Here is a 25,292-nt window from a genome sequence, read left to right on the forward strand (position 1 = left end):
TGTGAAGCATTACAAGTGATGTATCGTAATTAACATCAATAACAAAAAGTCAATATAACTTTTAATTGCTTATCAGCATGTCACGGCGCTAGACAAGTGATAGTTTACAGTACATTATTATACGCATAAAATAATATAATTGCACTTGCACGTGGAAGTAACAGAATGATTCAGCGTAAACTACTGATATAACTCATGCTGAATTCAGATTTATATCACTCCACCGTTTCATGACGCGGCGTATAGAGTTATTGCTAGAGAAAGTTGCAATTTATAGAACTTCCGGCGCGATTCCCCCTTTGAAGGCATTTCGGTCTTTACAGGAATGAGTTTGGGGAGGTCCTTTTTTGAAGAAGTGCAGGAAAGGAGCCTTTTAAGCAAAATTAATTAACTTTCATCACAGACCGTAAAAGAGAGATTAGTGAAACAAGACATATACCAACGTTATTCTCGCTATCGTAATTTTTTTCCTCATCTTACCATTATGATATCGCGCTCATTTCAGACGTGTGTTTCGTTAAGGAAAGACTTCAATTGTAAACCGTGAAACGTAAAAAAAATGTGTACTTACATACATACTTCAAATATCTTTCTTATTCCACTGTTAACTTTTTGAAATACTCTATAATAACAATCAGACTATGGATTCGAGTCTTGGCATGGTTTTTATTTATTTATATACACTTATATATATACACGCTTTTTTGAATAATAACCAAATCGGGTGTTTTGGCTGAACGCGATTACATATTGGTGAACAAAGCGATCGCACGGTCGAGTTGTCAGCGAGTGCGATAAGTACGATAATAAAGGTTGTGTAAGCGGTATTTGTATATTTTGAAGAATTATTATTTACTAAGATAAGGCAAGTGCGGTCTTATAGCTATAGGCAGTGCAGTCTGGTTTTGTGTAGAGAATAATTCATGAAGTCTACATTTACACAAGTTATATTTATATCTCTAAGTATTCTAAGAATTAAATCTTATATAAAAAGTGGATTTCAACAACCATGCGATATAAATATACTAGATGATGTGTGCATTTTGAGTTTATCTGGTTTCGAAGTATCCTACTATCCTGTGGATTCATTAAAAATGTTCTATTTGAACTATCATAATTGCAACAGTTATATCAATAAAACTATTTTCAGAGAAAAACCATATTTTAAACTAAAGTTTTTATTTCCAGTAAGTTGAAAAATACGAAATTATTAATGTTAAGTAGTATTAAATGATGCATAATGGGAGTAGAGACAAACAGGAAGAGAGCCTACATCAATAAAATAAACAATTTAATATTTCAAACCACATTTTATATTTATACTTCTATAAAGTAAGTCTCTTTATAAAATATCAAGAACTATATATCCAGAAGCTCTTTTCAAGATTTTTCACACTTGCGTATTGGTTTGGCAGGTGATGTAACTCAACTTCATTTTGTAGGAATTCTTTTAGTATGAGGGCAGATAGCATATTTGATTTGTGTTGTGTTTGCTTATTTAGATTGTTTTTGTTACATTTGTAAATGTTTGTAAATTTTATAGTTTTTGAGTGGTTAATAAATATATTGAAATATTTGTCTTCTCTCAATGATGTACTTTGCAAAAGTTGATTCTGATGTTAGTAGTCACTTTAGTATACAATATATTTTCACGTGAGTTTTAATTTTTTATTGCAGAATTACAGTATTTATTTGTTGTATGATGTTTGTAGTTTTGAAAGAAGTACAACAGACTTTTCTGAAAATATTGGCAATCTTGTATGAATGTCTGTTGATGTGTAATATGATATGTAATTTTTAATAATTAGTTTGTTTAAGATTTTTATTTTATGTTTTATGTTATTTCTGATAGGACTGATATCACTGTCACCCAGGTAAAATTTTGTACAATTTCCTATAATATAAAAAAGTGTTTCCTGGAATTCTCATTGTTATGCTTCATCATTAGTGGTTAGCCTATATTGTTTAGTTAATTTTTTGTTTTATTTATAATTTGCCGAGTTAAAGTTTAAACATTTTATAATTTTCAAATGTTTACTGGTTGTATGTTCCCTTAAAATCTGTGAATTTTTGCCACTGTTATTATTATTACACTATTATTTTGGTTTTCTTGTAAAATAATAAATTAAAATTTTTGTTAATTTTCTTGAAATTAAGAAAAATTTTATAATTTTTCTTAATAATTTTCATATATTTATACTTTCTAATAAATTTATAAGTAACAATTTTTTATTCATTTTTATAAATCAACATCTTGTTATTCCGTGTGTATTCATGGGATATCAGCTTAAATAAGTAAAAATTTAAGTCTGCATAATTTAAAGTTGTGTAACAAATGTGATAATCTTTTTAACTTAAACAGTATCATTTTTACCCATAAACATTTTTTACATTTACAAAACATTTGCAGGATGATTTTTTTACAATAATGATGTTGGATGGAACAAAAGGTTATTCATCAGAAGGAAGATACTACTTACATTATGCGGCATCTAATATAATTGTAAGTAAACAAAACTCATTATTTTAACATGAATAAAATTTAGAATTTCTATGCACTTTTTGTAATGTTATCAAATGATCTTTTAAAGGATACTATTCAAAAAAATTCTGACTTCATTCATTTTTATGCAGAAGTAGCTGAAATGCTTAAACATTGCTCTATTTATCTGCTACTAGGAGGAGATTAATATTATATGAATCCTCATAAATAATTCAAGTTTTGTTGTGGCTAAGATTTGAATTATATAGTTTATGAATAAATTCAATCCAGAAGTTTTATTTATTTTATTTGTAATGTGAGATGTACAAATACAGTCTGATAATCTGCTAATTTCCCTCAGTTGCATTTAAAATGCAGATGTATAATTAAAAAAGTAATTATATATCTCATGCACTAGTACAATCCATAATATCGACATTAGTTGATGGAGTTGATCCCCATGAACATCCAGACATATGTGCATGCATTTCTTCTTGTTCTCAAAGACTCTCATAAGAGTTGTTCACGTGCAATATTCTCGGTGAAATCATAAGAGCACTTTGAAGGCTGTGGGGATTTCCTCAATAATTATTATTTTTTGCATAACTCCAGATAAAGAAATCAGGTGGGCTTAGGTTCAGAAAATGAGGTGGCAACAAGCCCTTAGAAATGATTAAATCTCCAAAACCTTTTGCAGTAACTTCATGGACTACCTGCCTAAATTCATGGTCGCGTTGTTGAATAAAAGCATTATTAAATTTGTCCTCTGTTAGCTCTCCCATGATTGATGTATGATTTCATATTAACTATCTGAATTTATTGTTTCTGTGAAGAATATTCAGCCAATTATTCTCTCCTTCTTTCTTTTTTCCTGTTTAGCTTCCAGTAATTACCTTTCAGATAATACTTTAGAGGATGAATGAGGATGATATGTATGAGTGTAAATGAAGTAGTCTTGTACAGTCTCAGTTCGATCATTCCTGAGATGTGTGGTTAAACTATTCTCTCCTGGATATTGCAATCCACACCCCAATCTTCTGGTCATGTAGATGAATTTTATGTATGGCATGAGGGTTATTATTGGCAGACCATAAACTGGCACACCTTCTATGTGTGCACATACTTTGATAAATGAAATCATGCTGATCTATATAGAAAATATAGTTCAAAATATCAGCAGAATTGTCTTCTAGAAAGTATTGAAACCATTCACAGTGTTAAATTTACTTTCCAGATATTTGCCATTCTAAAGTTAACACCATACTGAGTGCACATACAGTTCTGACTGGAAAGATACAGGCTCAGTTCAAAGGTGAACTCATAATGAACAACAAAGAATCAGACACACCTTCTTTTCTCTGGAACACCAACCTAACTGGCTTATGGCACATGAAATATATATATTACCTCAAGATTTAATCATGTTTATATAGGTGTACATTTACTTTTCGAATGCACTCTACAACAATATTTTAAAGAACTAAGTTGACTTCAATATTAAGTGGACTTCAATATTGCAGATTTAAATGAGACTGCTGTAACCCCTGATTGGTTTATATTAAATATGCGTACATTTACATCAATTATTACACTTCAGAAAATAAATTCCTGGGCATGATTTAGTACTTAATGCTTTATAGATAACTGTCTCATGTAAACCAAATGTGTTTGTATGTTTATTCTTGTCATAAACTCTGTTTTGTTCCTAGAGGTTTCTTTAATAATCTGAAAAGAGTAGTTTTCCATTGGCAGGTAGCAGATAAAGAAGCTGCTGCAATAAATCCCCAAAGTTTGAACTCTGTGAATTGTATGTCAGTTATTTCCTCTTTAATTATCTATCAAATCTTCTATTTGATAATTTAAATGAGAGCAGCTTTCAAATAGGTAGCTTCTGTACTAAATATAAATTTAGCTAGTTTTACAAATAAAACAATGCAAATAACAAAAATTGGCCTGTTTTCCATATTAACAGAAAATGTTAAAAATAATTAAATTGAAATAAGAATTAGAATAGGAAGTGTTTAATTGAAAGGAACATATAGTAAGATAGAGATAGTCTTGAGATATCTTGTAAAGTGTTAGATTTGCAATGTACTTATATGTGAATGTGAAACATTGCCTATGAAAAAGAGAAAAAAGAAGGCTTGTAGCTTTGAAATGCAGACATAGAAGAGGTTGTTAACTTAAGTGGACAGAATGAAAAATGGTATTCATTGACAATGAAATAAAATGGAAAGCAATTACTTAATTAGAACAATTCAGAATTAGAAAGGTAATTGGTTGGGGTATGTCATGAGAGTAGAAGGATTGATTATAACAGTGAAAAGTTAATTAAGGGTAAAAAGATAGTAGGTCTGCAAAAAAGAGAGACCAGAAAAGATTAAAAAAAAAGTAATGTAAAAGAGTGCCAGAGAAAACAGATAATCATGTTATGATGATGATAATATGGTTTTAAGTGTAATTTTTGTTAATCCTTTCTCTTAGTTACAGTATTTTAAAACGAATCATTTTATTTTTAATAATTCTTTTCTGTCTATTCTCTACTATGAGCAAGTGTACAGAATGATTTTTCCATAACAATATAAATCAAGCTTTAATTATAACAATCTTGGAGGAAATAACAAAAAAGATGCTGTTACAATCTTTTAAACATTTTATTACTTATCTCACCATTTCTGACATTTCACAGCCCAAATATGACAACATTTACATTTCAGCCTCAAATTCTCTAAACTATAATTGAAAAATTATATCAGGATAATAATATTTAGTAACCTTCTCAAGCTGAGTAAAGTTGTTACGTAAAGAATATATATCGAAATGTAAAATCATAAAATTGCCAAAAATAATAATACTAATACAGAGAAACCATTGTGTTTTGCAGATAAACTACTTTATACTCTAAATAATTTGTATCCTAAAGAATTTTTATGTTATTAACTCTTTAGTTGCATAAATAAATAAATTAATTAACTGTCAAAAATCAAATCCTGAACTGTTTACTATTCATCTATCTTGACTCACCCTTTTCTTGGCGTCTGAAGAAATTGTTTTTTTAGGACTTAGATAAATTGTCACTAAGTGTGGGATTAAGTTATTATTATTATTATTATTATTATTATTATTATTATTATTATTATTATTATTATTATTATTATTATTATTATTATTATTATTACAACAGTCTTCCTGTCTTTATTTTTAAATTTCAGTATTATAAATCTCTTTCCTTACTCAAGTAAATTTTTTATTTATTTTCATGATGGCTGAAAGACCCTTTCCAGCCCCATTTCCTTACCATACCCCAGTAACTTTCCAAATTTAAGTGCAGTTACATTTAGATACATTATTTTCTTCATTGAAACTTATTTATTAATTTTTAATAACATTTACATAAGTTTTATTCTAACAGTAAGGTTAAAACAAGATAAATTATTTTCAGGGAGAAGATCTTGGTTATGCTGAAACTGGTGATTCATTAGAATTAGCAAGTAAATACAACTATTGATATTATATAAATATGAATTTTTGTTTATTTATCCTAATTATTGGATTGCTTTAGTTTTGTTACTTTTGAATAAGAAAACTTACCAAAAGCTTGGGCAGAGGTAATCTTCATGGCCTCAAGACACATCTCATTCCCTGCTGTCAAGATGCCACTGATGCAAATGCCAGAAACAACATTCACATCGGTGTACTGTGCCTAGCTCAGAACCTACAATCATAAATAATTTTATCAGGTCCTAAACAGAGGACCACTGAGCTGATGCACCACTATCCTACCCAGCGTTAGGGATGAGTTTAGCACACAACTTAGGCATCCAACTTTCCCATAAAGTAATAAACAGCAAACTAAATACATAAAACACAAAGCATAAATCAACAAAACGAAACGAATACCAAAGAAAACATTATAGCCAAGAAAACATTTAACCGTACTAAGCGCCTATATATCTATTCTGCTGCTCAATGTTCCCATTTGTATGTGGGACATTCCTCGGAACGACAGTCGTGATTCACCGGCTTCCGGGTTTGAGAGCAGTTTATGGAGGTAGGAGGTCCACCGTCCTTCCTAACTTGATAATCCTTCAGCAAATGCCTGTCGTTGCCGCAGAAGGAACAAAGTTTCTTCTCCTTGTAAACCCTGGCTACGTGGCCAAGGCCCTGACATCGAAAACATCGTCTGACATTTAAATAATCTTTAATTTTACATGACTGATAGTCTTTAAACAATTTACTGACAGCCTGGAATACCATCTTAAAAAGACTCGCAAGTTTTTCCACAGACTTATCTGGGGACTTGTGTAGGAGGGGTTTGTTGACTGTGTAAACAAATCCCTCCTCACCGATATCTCGTAGCACGTCGTATACAATCATCTGTGCCCTTAAGACTTTGTGGTGACAGTCATGATGGGATATTTATTTATTGCTTCATTATTTCTGATTCCTTTCTCAGTTTCATTATCATTAGCCTGATTCATACACCTTTTGGGTTATCCCAAACACTTAACTATCCTCAGTCCTTTTTCCTGGTTTCCAGGCTCTTCATCACTTCACACTTAAAGGATGAGGAGGTGACAACTGGCTTGTCAGTCAATATCACCTTGGGTCTTTGAGCCTTCACAACTTCTGCTGCCGTCTTCTTTGTCAGCATCGCTTCAGTTATCTGTCGCTGTCCCATACCAGCCCTGAAACCTTCAATGTATCCCTGTAGTCTATCTACATGCTTGGCTGTTAAGAGATGTAAAAATTGTAGCTTCTTCATTCGTGTCATTAAATATGTCGCACTCCTCTCCCTCACGTTCTTTGAGACACCGATGAACTCTTCAACTTTATTACAGAGAGTGTTGAACATCCCAATCACCTGTGTCACCACATCTCCCAAGGTTACATCGGATGATGACAATCGCGCTTCCAGATCTTTTAAGGCCGCTTCAACCTTTCTGGCTTTCATCAGTGGTAAGACCTGTTTAGACTGGCTTGTTGTAGGACCGAATAGTTTCTCCATCAATTATAGGTTTGAATCTACATCAGGATCCTGTGCACATTTCACCTCCTTTTCTCTTGCTTCTCTTTTTGCCTCATTTCCCCTCTACATTTGCCTATATTGCGTATTATGTTCCGCTTGTATTTTCGGATCCTTTGCCTTTTCCATTTTTCCCGCCTGGGTGGCCTTTTGTGACAAATAGCCAGGTGAACACGGTCTCTTGTCCGATTCTACTTCACTACTCATATTAAATAAATATAAACAACTAAATAAAGATCTACCTATGAAAAGAAATGAAAACAAACCTAACAGCCAATCCTAAAAATAAACAAAATAATCAGCCAGTCAAAATGCCAATACAGCTACCGCGATGTCAGGCGGTGCTTCACTATAATAAAATATATATTTATAAAACTGAAAAACAAAAAATATAACAAAACTAACAACAAAAGAAATTGATAAACCACTACAAAACTATAAAAGCAATCCTAAAAATGTAACTAACGAAACCCAAAATAACAAAGACACCCTTTTTTTTTCTTTTTTTTTATGAGGTGGAGGAACCCCATTTACGAGCGCCTAGGCACTATCGGACTCGCTAACAGGTTCCACAAGATGTTAGTAAGTGCATATGTATTCCTGTGCAATACCCACTAAACCTCCACCCCTGGCTATCCACCCTCCCTGGCACAGTTTAAAGAAGCATTACTTCAGGAAGGAGGAGCTCACCTATACACACAGTAATATTCCAAATTGCTATGATGCAATAAAATACAATACATTATAATATACACCTTAATTCACACAGCTAGACATATACTTACAACAAGAAGCAGCATTGACCTACAGCATCAATCCACAATATCACCAAACAATCATATCAGTAGGAAAATAACATCAATCATTATAATACAAAACATCAAAAATAAACACTATAGTTCATACCACAAATACTTATTTACAACAGGAAGCAGCAAAGACCTGCAGCATCAATACATACATAGTCATGCAGTCATGATCACGCATCCTCATGCATAATCAATATCTAACAAGTGTAGATAATGATACAATCAGATACAGTAGCAGTACTTAATACAAATCAATACAGTACTAACATAATACACATGAATCGTAAAGCAAGCAAAAAATCAATGATACAGAAATTCACAATACATCATACTTACATGATCAATGCATCATTCTTACTGGGAGGCAATCATCAGACAAGAAGGCAGAGTGCCCGTGGTTTCATCGTGTCCAGGTGACCCCCTCATGCATGCAGGACTCCCTAGTCACTCAGCCGTGAACCTATCCATCAACAAAGACAGCCAAGGCCATCTTCGTTAGAACAAAAAACTAAACTAAAAATAATACAAAACACAACAAAAACTAATAACTAACATAAACTACAAACACCTAACAGTAAACAAATAAAACGAAACCTAAATAACCTAATAAACAAAAAAATAACTAATTAGAGCATTCAAAATCACGTCCACACTGGCCAGAGTTGCAAGCTGAATTAGTCCTCTAGCCCAGCGATCTCCAAAACGTTTTGATCACACCCATATGAGGAAAATAGTTAAAAGTTGTACTGAATATAAATATATATTGTTACCACACATATATTTACATACGCCGATATGTATATCGGCGAACGATCGCCAACAGCTCATACGCCAGCGGAAGTATATGTACGCGTCGGCACAATCGACACTCCCTACCAACCTTTTTGTTTTCTTTTAACCTCTGGGACCACCGTTAGGTATTGCTTCAGAGGATGGGATGATTGATTTGTAGCATGTGAAAATGCCATGCCTGACCAGGATTCGAACCCGGGACCTCCGGATGAAAGTCCGAGAAGCTACCACTCGCACTACGGAGGCCGGCACTCCCCACCAACCTAGCTGAGTGCGGACCTCTCCCACCACAGCGGCGCTGCGGCCCCACCACTCGCAGAGCGGATTTTCAATTCGTCGTCGACCACCGTCTGGAGAAGAAGAAGAAAATGGAGGATGAAAGAAGTTCCCTGGTCGGCGTAACGTGGGACATCCCGGTGGATGCCAACATCCCATCTGGAGCAGCAGGCATGGCCGGCCCCCGAGGGAGCCGCTGGGTGCGAACGCTACCAGTTTCCGGACCCAACAGCTCTTCTCAGGGCTACCTCACAAAACGTACAAACGGCTCTTTTGAGGGCCATCACTCCAAAAACCTTAAACAGCCCTTTTCAGGGCTATCACAAGGTTTTGAATTGCCATGTGCCGTCGAAGCCAATCGGCAAGTGCTAATTTAAAGTGCTAGAGCAGCCCGACCCCAAATTCGACTTTCACTGCGAGCGGCAATCATCCATGATATTGATGACCTACTGCTTGATGATCGGGCCATCGTCATTGAAACGGACGAGCAGGAGATCCAAGCTACAATAAAGTTGAAGAGTACTTATGAAATCCGCGGTAGTTCTGGGCGGACTCGCTCGATCGAGTTGGTGAATTTCAACCGGATACTTCCGTGGCTAGAACAGGTGACAAGGCAACTCGACGTAGAAGCAGCTTGGCTCTGTGTTGTCATTACTGCCCGGAGTGTCATTTTTACATGAACTGCCTAATAAAGAGGTCGTCCCAGGGAACCGAGTAAGGATCCCGACTGTGGGGCATTCCGGGGCCCGTAATCATCTAGGCTTGGACATCCCTAGAATCGCCGTCAAAATAGAAGGACGACTCACGAAGGCAGCCATAGATTCAGCAGCCAACTTCAGCTTTGAAAGAGCTGAGCTACTTAGTACCCCTGAGGTGAAGACAAGATTGGAGACGGTGTTGAAACGGCATCTGGGAGTAATTTCCAGCTCTCCCGTGCAACCAACTCGGTCAGCAGTACATGAGATTTGACTCGGGATGGAAGCCGGCCGTTTCGGTTACCGATGTACGGTACAGCGAAGAAAAGAAACAGATTAAAAGAGAACAGTGGAAGAGATGCTAAGAGAACTGTAAGAGATCAAGTGGTTATAGAGCCGTCGATCGCCCTATAACTCTCCAGTATTCATTGTTAAAAAGGATTCTTCACCACGTTTTTGGGTAGACTTCCGGTGCCTGAACGACATCACAGAAGACGTGGATTCACCTGATCCAGATGTGGCTTCAGACCCCGGAAGCGCTCGCGTCTTCTCGATAATCGGCTATTGGCAGATACCCCTGAACGAATCGGCCAAAAGGTTTACAGTCTTTTCAGTTCCAGATGGCGGCCGATAGCAGTTCTGAGTCATGCCGTTCCGTTTCAAAAGTGCACCTAACACATTCCAGCATCTAATGCAGGACGTTCTCACTGGCCTCCTCCATCAGTGCTGTCTGGTCTTCCTGGACGACATCATTGTTTACAGTAAGTAGCTGTAAAGAACACCTACGCCACCTGGACTTGGTGCTGGAACGCCTACAACTTCACCACCTGAGTGCTCTTTGGAGAAATGCTAATTTGGCCGAAATGAGGTGTCATTTCTGTCATGAAATTACACCCACGGGTAATATCATGCAGCAGCAATTCCTACTGGCCATCATCGAACACAAGATCCCCGGGAAAAGAGCTGCAGAAATTCCTCGGCACCTGTAACTGGCTGCGAGAATATATTCCAATATTTTCAGAGCTTTTCGCGCCGCTGACAGACCTGCTTGGGAGAAGCACTGGAAATGGACAGACATTGCACGGCAAGCCTGAACAACACGCAATTCTGGCGAGTACGGTTGTGTCTTGTAAGCTTTGATCTGTAAAGTTTTATTATTTTTATGCTTTCAGTTATTTGTGGTTCAGTTTAGTTTCTTTGTTCATTAGGGGTTTCGTTGTTTATTTATGAGTTAGTTTGTATTGTTTTTAGTTATTTTTATTTTTTTTAGTTTATTTAGTTTGGTTGCTCAGATAGCCTAGGCTATCTGGGTTATTTGTTCGTGGGTGGTGGTTACTATTTATTACATATTTTAGGGTTTTTTCTTTTCACGTTTTGTTGTGTGTTTTTTTTTATAAGTGATTTGTTCTTTGAGTTTATATTTTTACTTTAGTTAGTTGTGGTTTATTAATACCGTTGTTTTCGTTAGTTACAGTCAAGCAACGATAGTCATCTTTGTTCATCTTATTGGTTCCTTTATTTTGTTTACGTGAAGGTGTGTTTTTGATTGGTTGTTCTGTTTTGTTTTGTTTTATATTCTATTTACTCTTTGGACACTTCAGCTTGTTAGTGTTTTATTTGTTACCTTAGATGAGTAGTGACCCCGAGTCGGAGGAAGAATCACATTCTCCGGGGTATATCTGGAGAAAGGCAGCGCAAGCGGAGAAAACACAAAAAATGCGTGAATCAGAAGTACAAACTGAGCACAATAGAAATTGCAGAAGAATGGAAGCGAGGTGCGTCAGAAGGAGAGCGAAACTAAAAAAAAGAGAGGCTAATGAGAAAGGTAGCTCGGGCCCAAAGGGTTCGAATTTTGATTCAGAATCGGAGTTAATGGAGGAGCTGTAACTAGTCAACCAAGCAGATCCTTCCGCCGACGAAGACAAAAAAGGCAGAGGTAGCGGCACTGAAAGAGTAGAGGCGCGACTTACATCTCATGTTGTCTCAAGTGATGTCATTACTGAAATGATTCAGATGTTTAATAGCCTCTGCGTTGAAGTCTAAGAGTTTGTGGGGACTCAAAAAATGTTAGAGAGAAGAGCACAGCCTACCTTCTTTCTCTGGTTCGGAGGCTGCAGCTCTTGCACCTGCTAATAGTCAAGCTGGTCGAAAGTCTGCAAGGATATATTGAAAGCTTCAGTGCCGGTATGGCCCTGAGCGACAGCGGTCCGATTCGTTGCCGACTAAGAGACTAGCTTCTGAAGTTGTGAAAGCGTCGAAATCAAAGGTGATGCTTATTAATAAGCCTGAGGGAGTTACTGTCTTGTTCTTTAAGGGCGAGGTGATGAAAAATCTGGGGGCTAGAAAGAAGAGCTTACGAATTGTCAGCATGCGGGATAACCCAAACAGTATAAGGGTTGTGGCCAATGACAGTGAGACTGAGCGTGTAATAAGAAACCATGAAGCTACAAACAAATATCCGATCACTACTGTTTCAATGAAAACTGTGCGGCCAAAGATGATAGTATATGATGACCTGCGTGACATTGGAGAAGAAGGTTCGTGGATGCGGTAAGGATACAAAACACGAATTATTCAGCGAAGGACTTTGCTACTTTGTTCAAAGTGGAGTTTCTTGCTGGACGCAGAGACAGCAATGTTGTTCATTATATAGTTGAGTGTGGCAAGCTTTTGCGTACAATTTTTTTGGAAAAGGATAGGTTGTTTATTGATTACCGGTCATGTAAAAAAAGGATTACTTAAATGTCAGCAGATGTTTCGGGTGTCTGGGATTAGGCCACATGGTAAAATCATGTAAAGAAAAAGAGCTTTATTCTCACTGTGGCAATGAGGGACATTGTGTTAAAGACTGTCAGGTTAAAAAGGATGGGAGCCCTCCTACCTGCGCAAACAGTCTCTGTGCTCGAAGCCGGCACGCCACGATTGTAAATCAGAAAAATGTCCCGTGTACAAGCGTTGCGGAACCTTCTAAGTGGTAGGATCTATATTTGGGACTATTGTAGGTTGTAGGGTTTGTGTTATTGTATCCCTTTCGGACCATACCCTCACTTTTTTGAGGGTTCGGTTTTCAAGCTGCAATTATTTACAGAATGTATTGGAAGTGACTAGGCCTGGATAGCAATATTCTGCTGGTTTTGAACTATAATCTCTGTGATCCTAGTACTGCTGCAATTTGTTGAGACTATTTTGTACTACGTTGAATATTCAGTTAGTGTAAGAAACGTGGCTTCCACATCACGAGCAGGTAAATACGTTTATATTATTTTTAATTTAATTGTAACATACCTTTTATGTAATGTAAAATGTTCAGAAATTAATTATCTTCACAATGTTATATTTAGATCATATGTAGGAAGATATTTAACATTTTTTTTTTTAGTGGCCAAATCTTTAACCTCACTTTTGTGAGGTCTAGGACTAACTGCTGCTAACATCGTACTGAATATTAGTAAATATTGTTGTGACAACTCATTTTATCTTCCTGCAGAAGTTAAATTGGCACTACAGATATTAATTTTATGCTTTTTCATAATATTTTGGTTAAATTTTTTTTTAATTTGAGTAAGGAATATATGAAAATAATGTACAACAAAATGGTTATTATTTCTTATTACAGATCTAAATGAGAATGCACTGAGTGATGATGCTATCTTAGCTTTATTGGATGATTCAGATATCGATTGTTTGACTGATGATGATGATTGTACATTTGTATGCCCTTTCAATGTACTTTCAATGAGGATCGGTGCCCATCACCCCCACAATCGGACAGACCATTAAGTGATCAAGTATCAAGGACCGTATCCGATGGAGACACCGACGCTGGAAGATACCAGATGTACCAAATAATGACGAAGAAAATGAAGTGTATATAGAACTAGTACTATTCAAATGAACAGAGTGAAAATGTCAATTTTAAGCCAGAGAAAAGTATGGCACGTGGAGATTGTGAAGAAATATGTAGACAAGATGACAATGTATGTATAGTTCGTTGGAAGGATTCCAAAGTTGTCACATTAGCCTCTACATTTCATAGAAAAGCACCGGAACATGAAGTTAGGCGATGGGACAAAAAGGAAAAACATTATATCAATTTATCTTGTCCCAATGTTGTAAAAAAATATAACGAAAAAATGGGAGGTGTCGATATTTGCGACCAACAGATTGAATCATATCGCACATTTTTTAAAACAAGGAAATGGACACTAAAAACTGCAATACATTTCATTGATCTAGCAGTAGTAAATAGCTGGATGGAATACAGACAGGATGCAAAAAATAAAGGTATTGCAAAAAAGGATATACTTGATTTGTTAAATTTCCGTTTAGCTTTAGGTGAAAACCTAGTAGCTGGTACTACTACCACAATTCCATTTGAGGAACAGGATAATGAAATAGAACCCCCATTTAAAAAAAGAGTACCCACTTCCATGCATTGAAAAAAGATTCGATAGTTTTTCACACTAGCCAAATGTGGACAATCTCACTGCTCCAAGGATGTGTCATATGAAAGGTTGTCAGAGCCGAACTAAAGTTCGCTGTACAAAGTGTAATGTTTATCTCTGCCTATCTTCAAAAATTATTTCATAGCAAGTAGATTGTAGTAGTAATAAGAATTTATTGCAATAATTGTTTTTCAGCATTTCATAGCAAGTAGTATTACATAATAGATTGTAGTATTAATAAGAATTGACTGTAATAATTGTTTATCAGAATTTCATAACAAGTAGTATAATGTATTAAATAGTAGTAGTAAACAGAATTGGTTGTAATAATACAGAAGTAAGTAAAATATGAATGTAAGTAACTAGAAAGTATGTAAAACAAATTGAAAAATAAATATTTACGTAAGTTGAAAATAGTTGGTTTTCAAATTTTATAAGCATCAACTTAATATTTTACAAATTAATACAAGTTGTTTTCTATGCAAATGCCAAAGCAGGTAAAAAATAAAAATAGTAAACATAACAGTAACTGATTGACAAAAAACCATCTTCAAAAATAAATAACTTGTATTCCCAATGGCCTGGAGTCCCAACCCTCACAAAAGTGAGGGTACTAAAAACAATAGAAGTGGTGGGCGAAATATTCCAAAAAAAATTATTATATGTTTTGGAGGTCTATAGTGGGCAGGAAATACAAAAAACATTGTTTTCCTTTTGTAATTTTACACTCGGGTCTGAAAGGGGTATTTTGCCTTTGTTAGGGGTTTCTTCTTTTATTTATTGTTCATCTGTTATTTTTTTTTTTTTTAGTTATTGTCCCGGTTTTTGATTTGCGTTTGTTTTGTTTTATTTTTATATACATTGATTTATTTTATTACTTTTATCTTTGGTTTTGAATTTGTTTTTGTTGCGTTTGATTTTAGTTATATATTCTCCTGACTGTTGTGGTTTAACGTTGATGTTCTGTTTGGTACTTACTGTATTATACGTTTTTATTTAGCGTTTAATTTTGTTAGCGTTTAAACAGATCAGAGAAGTAGGAATTGATTTTAGCGTTTTTGTTAAATTTATTTTATTCTGGTTAGTTTTAGGTTTGTTTCAGGTTTATTTTAGATTTGTTTGTTTCATTGTGTTATTATTGGCTTAGTTTTGGTTTGTGTTAGTGTCTGACATTTTATTTTTGGTTTGATTAGAGTATTATATTTATTGCTTGTTTATGTTTAAAGTTTTTATTCAACGAATGCACTCAAAAGGAGCTGTGTGAACTTTACGGAGCCGCTGAATCATCAGAAGCCGACTGAGAATCCGACCGAAGCCGAAGATATTTAAATTAAAATCCTATTTTAAATGGAAATTAATGTTTCTCATTAATAGTGAATTTTAAATAACATGAATGGAACCTGAGTCTATAAAGTGGCTAGACCCGTTCCTCGAGCTGACACCGACACAATCTTTAGCTGTTTGATGGAGGCCATTTTTGCCGCTGGGGCTATCCTGCTGCCATCCTGAAAGATAACGGGACAGCGCTCACAAGCCGGAAGTGGAAGAAGTTATCCCGCCAACGACACATTGAACACTGTTTACTACACCTGTATACCATCGACGGGCAATCCCACGAAGCGTCGTAATGAGGAGGTGAAGACATTGAGGATAGTCCTCGAGCAGGATCTCCAACATCTAACCTGGGATAAGAGTGGGCCGCGAGTGCTGTTTCCATTAAGAAATCGGGCCAACGTCGCAATCGGAACGCCACCAAGCTAACTGCTCATTGGGAGACAGTTAAGGAAATCCGGGGACTGGCGTCACCCAAAAGTAGAGAAACCGTCTCAACCCAGTGAGGAAAGAGGGAAGAAAACAGCATCACACCAGGAGGCCTACTGTCAAAAGAAGTTCGTACACAACAGAGAAGAGCAACCGACATTTAAGGTGGAAGATCAACCAAGATTTAAGGATTCGAAGCTCCGTGGGAAGGCCCATACACTGTCCAACGTACATGGCAAGTCTATGAAATCGACCGGAGAGGCACCCGGCTAAAGGTAAAGGTACACGTTTCTGGGCTCAAACCTGCACACCACGCTCTAGTCACTGAACTACAGCGAGATCGATCAGATCTGGATCTGTATGCGCCTCCTAGATGGGGGGGAGAGTTGTTGCCACATACTTGCAGAGCTTCATACCGGCAAACACAATGCTAGCAGCCCAGATGTCAGCGGGAGTGCAGTATACGTACACGGCGCGGCAAAAGCGCAACTCCCCACCAACCTAGCTGACTGCGTACCTCTCCCACCACTCGCAGGCGCCTATAAAAGAGTGAGTGGCAGAGCGAATTTTCAGTAGAACTACAAGCAAAGCGGTTAATTAAAGGTTACTCAAGAGAAGAGATAGGCAAGGTCTACAGCTTCGCAGTGAGGCCCCACCATAGGAAGATAGGCGGACACATTATCAAATTCCACTTCCTCTTCCATACCCTTCCGACAGCACAGTTGCCTTAACCCATCCCCCACATACCATGGTGATGAAAGAGCAATCTTTCTCACCCCCTTCAGAAGTTCAATCCGCTGTGCGCTTGGGCTTTATCTTTTTCAGGTGAATCTTGAAGAACTCCAAGGACAGCTAGAAGAAAGCGTGTTTGGCCAAACACCACCAGACCCCTCAAACCCACCGCGGACCATTATATTTTCTAGGGCTAGACCAGCATCCGCATCAAATCAAATTTTACTTATAATAGGGGGGTGTCTTATTCAAAATTGTCCCCACCCCAGCGCTCGAAAACAACCTGCGTTATATATATCTCTCCTGCCTGCCCTTACGGCGGGCACACATCTAATCCTTAATAGAGGTATATCGCGCTTAGACTAGTCAATCCTAACAATACTAACAACCGCTGATCCTACCGCCTGAGATAGCTCTGGGGCGCAACGTCCCAAAGCAATCCTTCCAAACCCATTTCCTTTAATTCAAAACCAAATTGAATTGAATTGAATTAAATTAAATGATAAAGTGTAGGCCCAAAAACTGCCTCCAGAGAGGACGCCCCCTTAAATAAAGGATTTCAGCCCACTCTAGGCTGAAATGGAGCGTGTCACGGAAGATAAGCTTATTAGCACATCGTTCCGTCGGGCCCCTACCAACAAACCCTCCATTGGATCGGAACACAATCCAAACTTTACAAAACGAATGAACATCAGCCACTATTAATAACTGCCAGTCCATTAGAATCACCCAGCAGCAAAGGACGTGAGTCCGTATACTGCGAAAAGTAGGAGGGTATTACACCCTCTGACATCCTTGCGTTCCATTCTGAATTTTCAGTTCGTCAACCACCGTTGGAGAAGATGCAGAAGATACAAATAAGTTTACTGGCTGGTTCAACGTGGTACCTCATGGTGGATGCCAACATCCCTGCCAGAGCAGTGTATGCGTGCATGAGTGCAGCCAAAAATCAAATTATTTATTAATTAAACAATGCACGTACATTTAAATTAATTTACATTTTGAATTAGAATTTAATGTGAACAATGTGATTGTATTGTTTAGCAATATTGGAAACATCTGGTTTGATGTCTTCTGTTAAAGCAATTTGAAAATCTAGTTCTAACTGAAATTTATTTCTGTATTTGGTTTTGATTGTTGTCATTGCAGAAGACACTACTTCACACAAGAAGAATTTGTTTAAATTCATACTGTAACGTTCTTTCTCTCATGTCAATTAACTGTTCTTAAACTGCAGTTGAAAGATGATCTATTTTTACATTTTCTGCAAATGTGTTCATCACTCTTGTTTTAATACTAGGAAGATCTGTAAATAGGTTACAATATTCTCCAAATTTTTTTAATCTGTAGATATCAGACTTTAAATTTGTTCCACATTTATTTAATTTTCTTAAGCAAAATCACACACTGATGGAAACATTTCTAAAGATCCCTTTTCCAAATTCTGCATCTACATCACAATTTTCTTTCGAAATGCAGTTAGTTAATTTCTCAGACACTGTTAAAATGTCACTTTTTCCCTGAAGAGACAAATTAAGTATCTTTACTTTTTTTAAAAATATCAGCTAAGTAACATACTATCAACAGCCATTTATTGTCACTAAAAAAGCAGGTATGAACTCTTATCTTTGTCCAAAAGAAAAATGCATAATTCATCTTTCAGTTCAACAACTCTTTTTAGGTCTTTCTGATAGATAACTGACAAACTGCTGTGTGGTACAGAAGATTTTTGTGGCTACTGCCCATTTTGTTGTATATTATCAAAAATATTCTACTATTCAAGGGCCTTGTTTTTATATAATTAACTATGCTGATAACATCTGGTGCACACAGTATTTCTGGATCCAATTTCCTTGCTGCAGTAGCTTGCCGATGGCTAATACGTGCATGAATTTTATGTGGGGTAATATTTCAATTACCTTTGCCTTGAATCCTTTCTACTTCAAATTACAGCAACTGCTCTGTCACTGATTACATTTACACATTTTCCTATAAAATGTTATTTGTAACAGAAATTATACACTGTTGAAAATATAACTTCTTCTGTATGTCTTTTTTTTAAGTGGTTCACAGAAAAATAGTTCTTCGCACAATTCATTATTAAAAAAATATATAATACTATTAATTGAGTAAAGTTGGCGACATCTGTGCTCTCATCTAGTTGTATAGCAGATTTTTCACATTGAGTAATTTGTTTTAATAATTGTTTCTTTAAATTATCAGCATTAATTTCTATATGCCTAGCAACAATGTTTGCTGACAAGGGAATACATTTTCATTTCTCAGTATATTCTTCCCCATGAATAAATTGCACCAATTTTATTGCAGCAGTAATAATAAGTGTTTTGCCAATGGTGTGTGGCATTTTATATTTTGCTATTAATAAAAAAAATCTCAATGAGGCTTCTAAACTGTTTTTCATTAATTGTAATAAATTTTTTTAAATGATTAGCTTGAGTATTGCATGCTTTTAAACGTGGTTCAAAAGATTGCAGTGGTTTATGTTCATGTTCAGGATGTTTAGTTTTTAAAAGCCTTATTAACATTGATGGCTTTATACAAAAATTAGACATCTCATGACGTAATGCACATGCAGGATGAGATTCATCAGTTACTATCTTTGATGTAAACCCAAATTTTAAGTAGTCTGCTTGATAATTTTGAACTTTCTGGTACAATTTTTTAATAGACGTCATATTGTTAATATTTTTCTCTCTGACATGATTGCTAATAAACTTGAACAATTATCAGTATGAACACTATTACTTACTTTTTGCGCACCAGAAGTAGAAGCACTTTCAGAATAATCTTCAACCCGCAGTTTCTTTGAGAACAATTTTTTTAACAATTTATCAATTTTATGAGGGGTTTAAAGTCAATAGCATTTAAGAGTCAACTAATCAGTTATTATAATATATACTGCTGTTTATGTTCATTACGGTTAATAAAATTCTCTTGATGATGATACAGATACATGACCTACCAGCCACTTGCACAGTGGTGAACTGAGCAGCCAGGACATGAAAGCAGACACTAGCATTTGGGGAGCTCAACATCGCTCTTGTGATGTTCAGCTCCCCAGCAACAGGGGAAGGTAAAACAAAACTGCTAATGGTTTTTGAGCTTTTTATTGCTTTTAAATTTAAGATATAATATTGTTTTGTTGATTAGGCTTTAAAGTGAATGAGCATGAAGGTAGCAGTTGCGTCTTGTTGAACGTTCAGAGGTATCTTCCCTCCAAAGGCAGAACGCTTTGCTCCACATAAAAGTATTTGTGCACATGTGCTTTAAAGCCCGTGCATTTATGATATTGAGCTCCCCAGATGCTAGTGAAACCAGAGTCAGAGATTGATCAATGAGAGAACCTCGCACTCATCTGATACATGATCACACACTCGCAGGTGATCATAAGCTTATTTCCTTGGAATGCCCTATCACGTTGCATACTTCCTGAAGTACATGTACCCCACTTTGGAGACCACTGCTCTAGCGTACGCTGGTTTTTTCTCTTGATCATTTCACCACACCTTGAAGTTTGCCTGAGGGATATGGAAAATAGAATTTTGTAGCGTATGAAAAATGCCATGCCTGACTGGGACTCAAACCTGGGATCTCCAGATGAAAGGCTTAGATGCTACCATTCTGCAGTGGAGTTTTCCCTTAATTTTTATCTTGTCTAATAATTATGCAGACCCCCCCCCCCCCTACTCTGATTTGCCCCTTAAGCTTTTGAGTTAATTCTTACACAGCACAAAATTTAAATTTTGAATGAGCAACTTTCAAATTCTGACTGTAATGTTTCTATTAGAGTGTACTCAATTGCAACATAAGTTATTAACTATCATTTAATCATTTGCCCTTTTTTACGGCTGTGATGGGTATAAAACTCCTGAAATACAAAATATATCAAGTTATCTTCTCTAAGGGTAATTGACTGGCTATTCACTATTCAGCCAGTCCTTCATTGAAGAAAATGAAGATATCAATTGTAGGACTGAATATCACACATTTTAGCAAGTTTGGGAAATTGATATGCATTCATATATTTAGGGTGGAGAAGAAAACAGGAAACCACTTCACTTCTCATTTTCCTATAAAGTCTAGCATGGATGATTGTTGTTGGCAAGACAATACAATTTTTGGGAATGATTTGCGTCTCATTGATATGAATCAATTTACTTGTGAAGGCATTATTTAATTTAAAAACTAATTTTTTATTACATCATACCTTTAATTGGTCCATTTTGTTCTAGAATCAGCTGTTCTATTTTGCAAAATGATAAACTATATTTTGAATGCCATTAAAAATAAAAATTGCATGAAACCTTTATTCAAAAAAACAACAGAAACATGTGAAAAAGTAAAACAAACCTGTTAAGGGTTTCTTGAGTACTTCATTGCTTTCAAATTTAAAATACAATATTTTTTAAACAACTTTTGATCAATAAGTGATCAAAGGTTAATCATTCCTGTTCTAATATGTAGAGATCACCTTAATATTATTGCTATTAAATAACTATATAAAAATTTATACAGTAATATTTGTAATCAAATATTTTGAAAGTGTTTACTGAAATTTTATCCTATAGATTTTGAGAGAATAAACAAAAATATTCCCTAATGTGGTATCTATTATGCATAGGCCACCAATAAAATATAAATCTCATTCCTCTTTGTATACCCATTTAGAATATCAATTTAAAAATATCCTTCGGAATTTGATGTTTTATCAATGGTCAGCACGTGACAGTGATGTTAATTGCATCTATCACCATACTAATAAAGATAACATCAAATAATAAAAATTAAAGGAAACCCCTCTCAATAAACTCTTTTGCAAATTAATTGAAATAAGACTCATATTGATAAGACTCAAATTGGTGACTCAATTTCTAATACTATTAAAATATTAATTATAGCTATAGAAAAACTTTAGTCACCAACCTTCACAGTAGAGTAGAAGTGGGTATCATAGCCTTTCATCTGGAAGATCCCTGTTAAGCATGGCATTTTTAAATTAAAAAAAATCTTCTAGTACTTTGTAGAGATTTAAGTGTATGATTTACAAATTTTGGTGCTCATGAATTCTAAAAAAAATTATCATTTTACAAAATTATCTCATGTTATTCAGTTCACCTTCTCAAGCTCTTCTTAGAAATGGGTCGCCAGTTTTTGATAGAATTCATATTCCATGGAATTCTGAGCAGTCAAATACTTTTATTCCTTTGTTTTAGTAAAATTTGGTTATTTTTTTTTGACACATGATGGTATGCAAAAATTAAATGCACAGACCCGTAAAGCTTAAGTTTAGCTGACAATCTTCGATCCAGAACAGATAATCTTTCTTAGTGTTCACTATACCTTTGCAGGACACAAGAGATCCCACAAACTCTAAATTAAACACAAAACACAATTTTTGAAGATTTTATAAAAGTTGTATATAAACATTTAATTTTGTATGTGTTAGAGAACTATTTTTTTTTTACTATTATGTGTGCCTTTTGCCCTGGTTCCAACAATATGACTGGCCTGTGATTAGTATGCGACTTCTATATTAGCTAGTTTGAATTGATCTACCTAGAAAGGGTCTAGTATCTTTCATATCATTAACTTACATGCAGACACAAGTCACAGAGGATGAAATAATATTCTGTTAACAGTTTAGTTATATACTTTGACTTCAACTTCTGCAATTTCATTTTGAAGGTTTTTGGCATACAAAAAGTCCTCAAAAAAGAAAGAGAATTGCCATTTTTCTCCCACAGATTCCTTTATATTTAAGTAATTTTGAATCAGGTACATAAATCCAAGTAGTTAAAAATCTAAATCACTTTACATCTCAGGTGCACCTCTTTGAGTAAAGGGAGTATCTCCATGTAAAGTAACTGCAGCAGTCCACATCTTAGGTGTTACATCCATTATTAAAGTTATAATAAGATTAATAGAATCTGGGAAACAAAGAACTGAAAACTAACCTCACAAAAATTTGTATTGGTTGATACTTGCAGAATGGCCAGAAGCAAATACATATTTGCAATTGCACAAGTACATATGGTGTTTTGGTTTGTTGTAATTCTATATTCAATCATAAATAAGATTGCACAGTTTAGAAGCTTGCATGTGTTTTTGTTATAGATGAATATGTATGATACATGCTTACTATGGTATTTAGTGCAGTATAGTTTGAATACTTCTGTAACCTATGTTTTATAAGTTTATCGTTCAGTCTTCTACTTGTATATGTTGCTTCTGTGGTTTTAGCTGATACATAATCCCTCTTTTGGAAAAAGTCGATTTTGTAAATATGTTGAACAATATCTCTATTATATGAATTTTTTGGACAGATGTGGTTGTATTCTTGACCAGCAGCTTATTTACTATGCAGATACTCTTTCAATGGTGGATGAGTCACCATTAACATGCATTAGATATTTTGATAGCTGACAAGTAATGTGTGTTGATGCGATAAAAAGATACATATTTATCTTTGATAATTTGCAGTCTGTGGCTGTAGTGAGGTGCCCATCATCTCACAGTGAATTACAAATTGGAGTGTAGTTTTCTAATAAGAGCAAATGTAAGCTGTGAGGAGAATGTGTATCAAAAACATAAAGGTACAATATTTTATATCTATTGTGTTTTACATTACATGAATAGTTTCAAAATTTTTAAATATATTGGCTATGTAGCTAGAAATAAATGAACCCATTGTATAAATATTAGTCAACCAACCACAAAAAGTAGTTTTCTCCACTTCACAAACTTCATGCAAAGTTTCAATTTTCAGTTCAGTATTAAGTGTAAAATTTGTTTTGCAGGTTACATACCACCAGTTGTACAAGAAACTAATGTAAATCACACAATTTTATTTCTAATTTTCTACCAGACAGAAGAAATGTGGTTGCAGTTACTGAATTTAACACTGTTAACAAGAAAAAATTTCAACTTAATAGCCTGGGCTCAGCAACAGCAAAGAGTAAAATTATGTGGACCTATTGCAGCTCTTCAGATGCTAACTTCTTTCTAAAAAAAATTTAACAAATTTCAGTAGTTTATTCAGTCATATTATGTGATTTTTTAAAATTCTTTTTCATGAAGTGGTTATATTTTCCTAATTTATTATTTTTAAACTATAATTTATGTTTCTTCTTTAATTCTGGTAATAGAAAAAGCTGTAAAATATAATAAACCTAGAATAAAAAATACAACTTATATTATTTACAATGGGCAATAATTTTATTCACAAGAAAAGCAAGTAGAAAGAATATATGCTTCCGGTAGCACACTAACTGAACAGAACTATAACTACCAAGAAATGCACAAGAAGTCAATCTGGTCCAAGATGTCTATCATATTAAACCAGTCTCCAATTTCTCATAATATCTATGTAGTTAAATTGTACGTTGATCTAGTGTTCAAACATCATCATGCTACTTGAGGAAATTGTAACTTCATTTTATTTAAGTATGTTGAGTTCAAGGTGAGATTTAATATCTTTTTTGTCATACAACTTGTATCTGTTGTATTGAAATCTTGCTTACTAGATTAGAGAATTTGTAAATAAAAATAACATTCTTTATGAATGCCAAGCAGCGAGTTAGGGTAATCCTGTGATAGATAATATAATTAAGTAAATACATTATCTATTACAGATACTAATAATAGTACATAATTTATGTACTATTATTTAGTAGTCTCTATGTAAATAGTTTTTAATGTTCCTTTTGCTCTCAGTGTTAGGGTTCTCTTTTTTATAAAGTTTTTTGCATTATTTATAAGCAATTAGCATGATTAAGCTATTAAAGCATTAAACATTAAGCTATTCCTTGTTGATGTGGTGATCTTAATCTCAGATCAAGTTGTATTCCAGAAGATTATAGGGTGATATTAGGATCATTGGAATTTAATTAGAGTGAAGTTATGAAAACACAGATGGTGGTAAACCCAACCCACCGGGTTGGTCTAGTGGTTAACGCGTCTTACCAAATCAGCTGATTTGGAAGTCGAAAGTTACAGCGATCAAGTCCTAGTAAAGCCAGATATTTTTACATGGATTTGAATACTAGATCGTGGATACCGGTGTTCTTTGGTGGTTGGGTTTCAATTAACCACACATCTCAGGAATGGTCGAACTGAGAATGTACAAGACTAACACTTCATTTACACTCATACATATCATCCTCTGAAGAATTATCTAAATGGTAGTTACCGGAGGCTAAACAGGAAAAAGAAGAAGATGGTGGTAAACCCACTGGGTTAGTCTAGTGGTGAACA

At 35.1% G+C, this 25,292-nt stretch overlaps 1 protein-coding gene across 2 annotated transcripts; it reads left to right on the top strand.

Moving 5' to 3' along the window:
• Positions 1-262: 262 nt before the first annotated feature.
• Positions 263-24,609, top strand: LOC142325194 (uncharacterized). Of its 2 annotated transcripts, none has more exons than XM_075366631.1 (4): positions 263-1,187; positions 2,411-2,503; positions 5,925-5,973; positions 23,837-24,609. In XM_075366631.1, the coding sequence occupies exons 1-4, from the start codon at positions 924-926 to the stop codon at positions 24,043-24,045; spliced, it is 615 nt and encodes a 204-aa protein (XP_075222746.1). In that variant the 5' UTR covers positions 263-923; the 3' UTR covers positions 24,046-24,609. The 2 variants fall into 2 exon arrangements, with proteins under 2 accessions (XP_075222746.1, XP_075222747.1); XM_075366632.1 differs by lacking the exon at positions 263-1,187 and adding an exon at positions 1,210-1,653.
• The last annotated feature ends 683 nt before the right edge of the window (positions 24,610-25,292 follow it).

This window comes from Lycorma delicatula, chromosome 5 (assembly GCF_047948215.1).
Source record: "Lycorma delicatula isolate Av1 chromosome 5, ASM4794821v1, whole genome shotgun sequence".
NCBI lineage: Eukaryota > Metazoa > Arthropoda > Insecta > Hemiptera > Fulgoridae > Lycorma > Lycorma delicatula.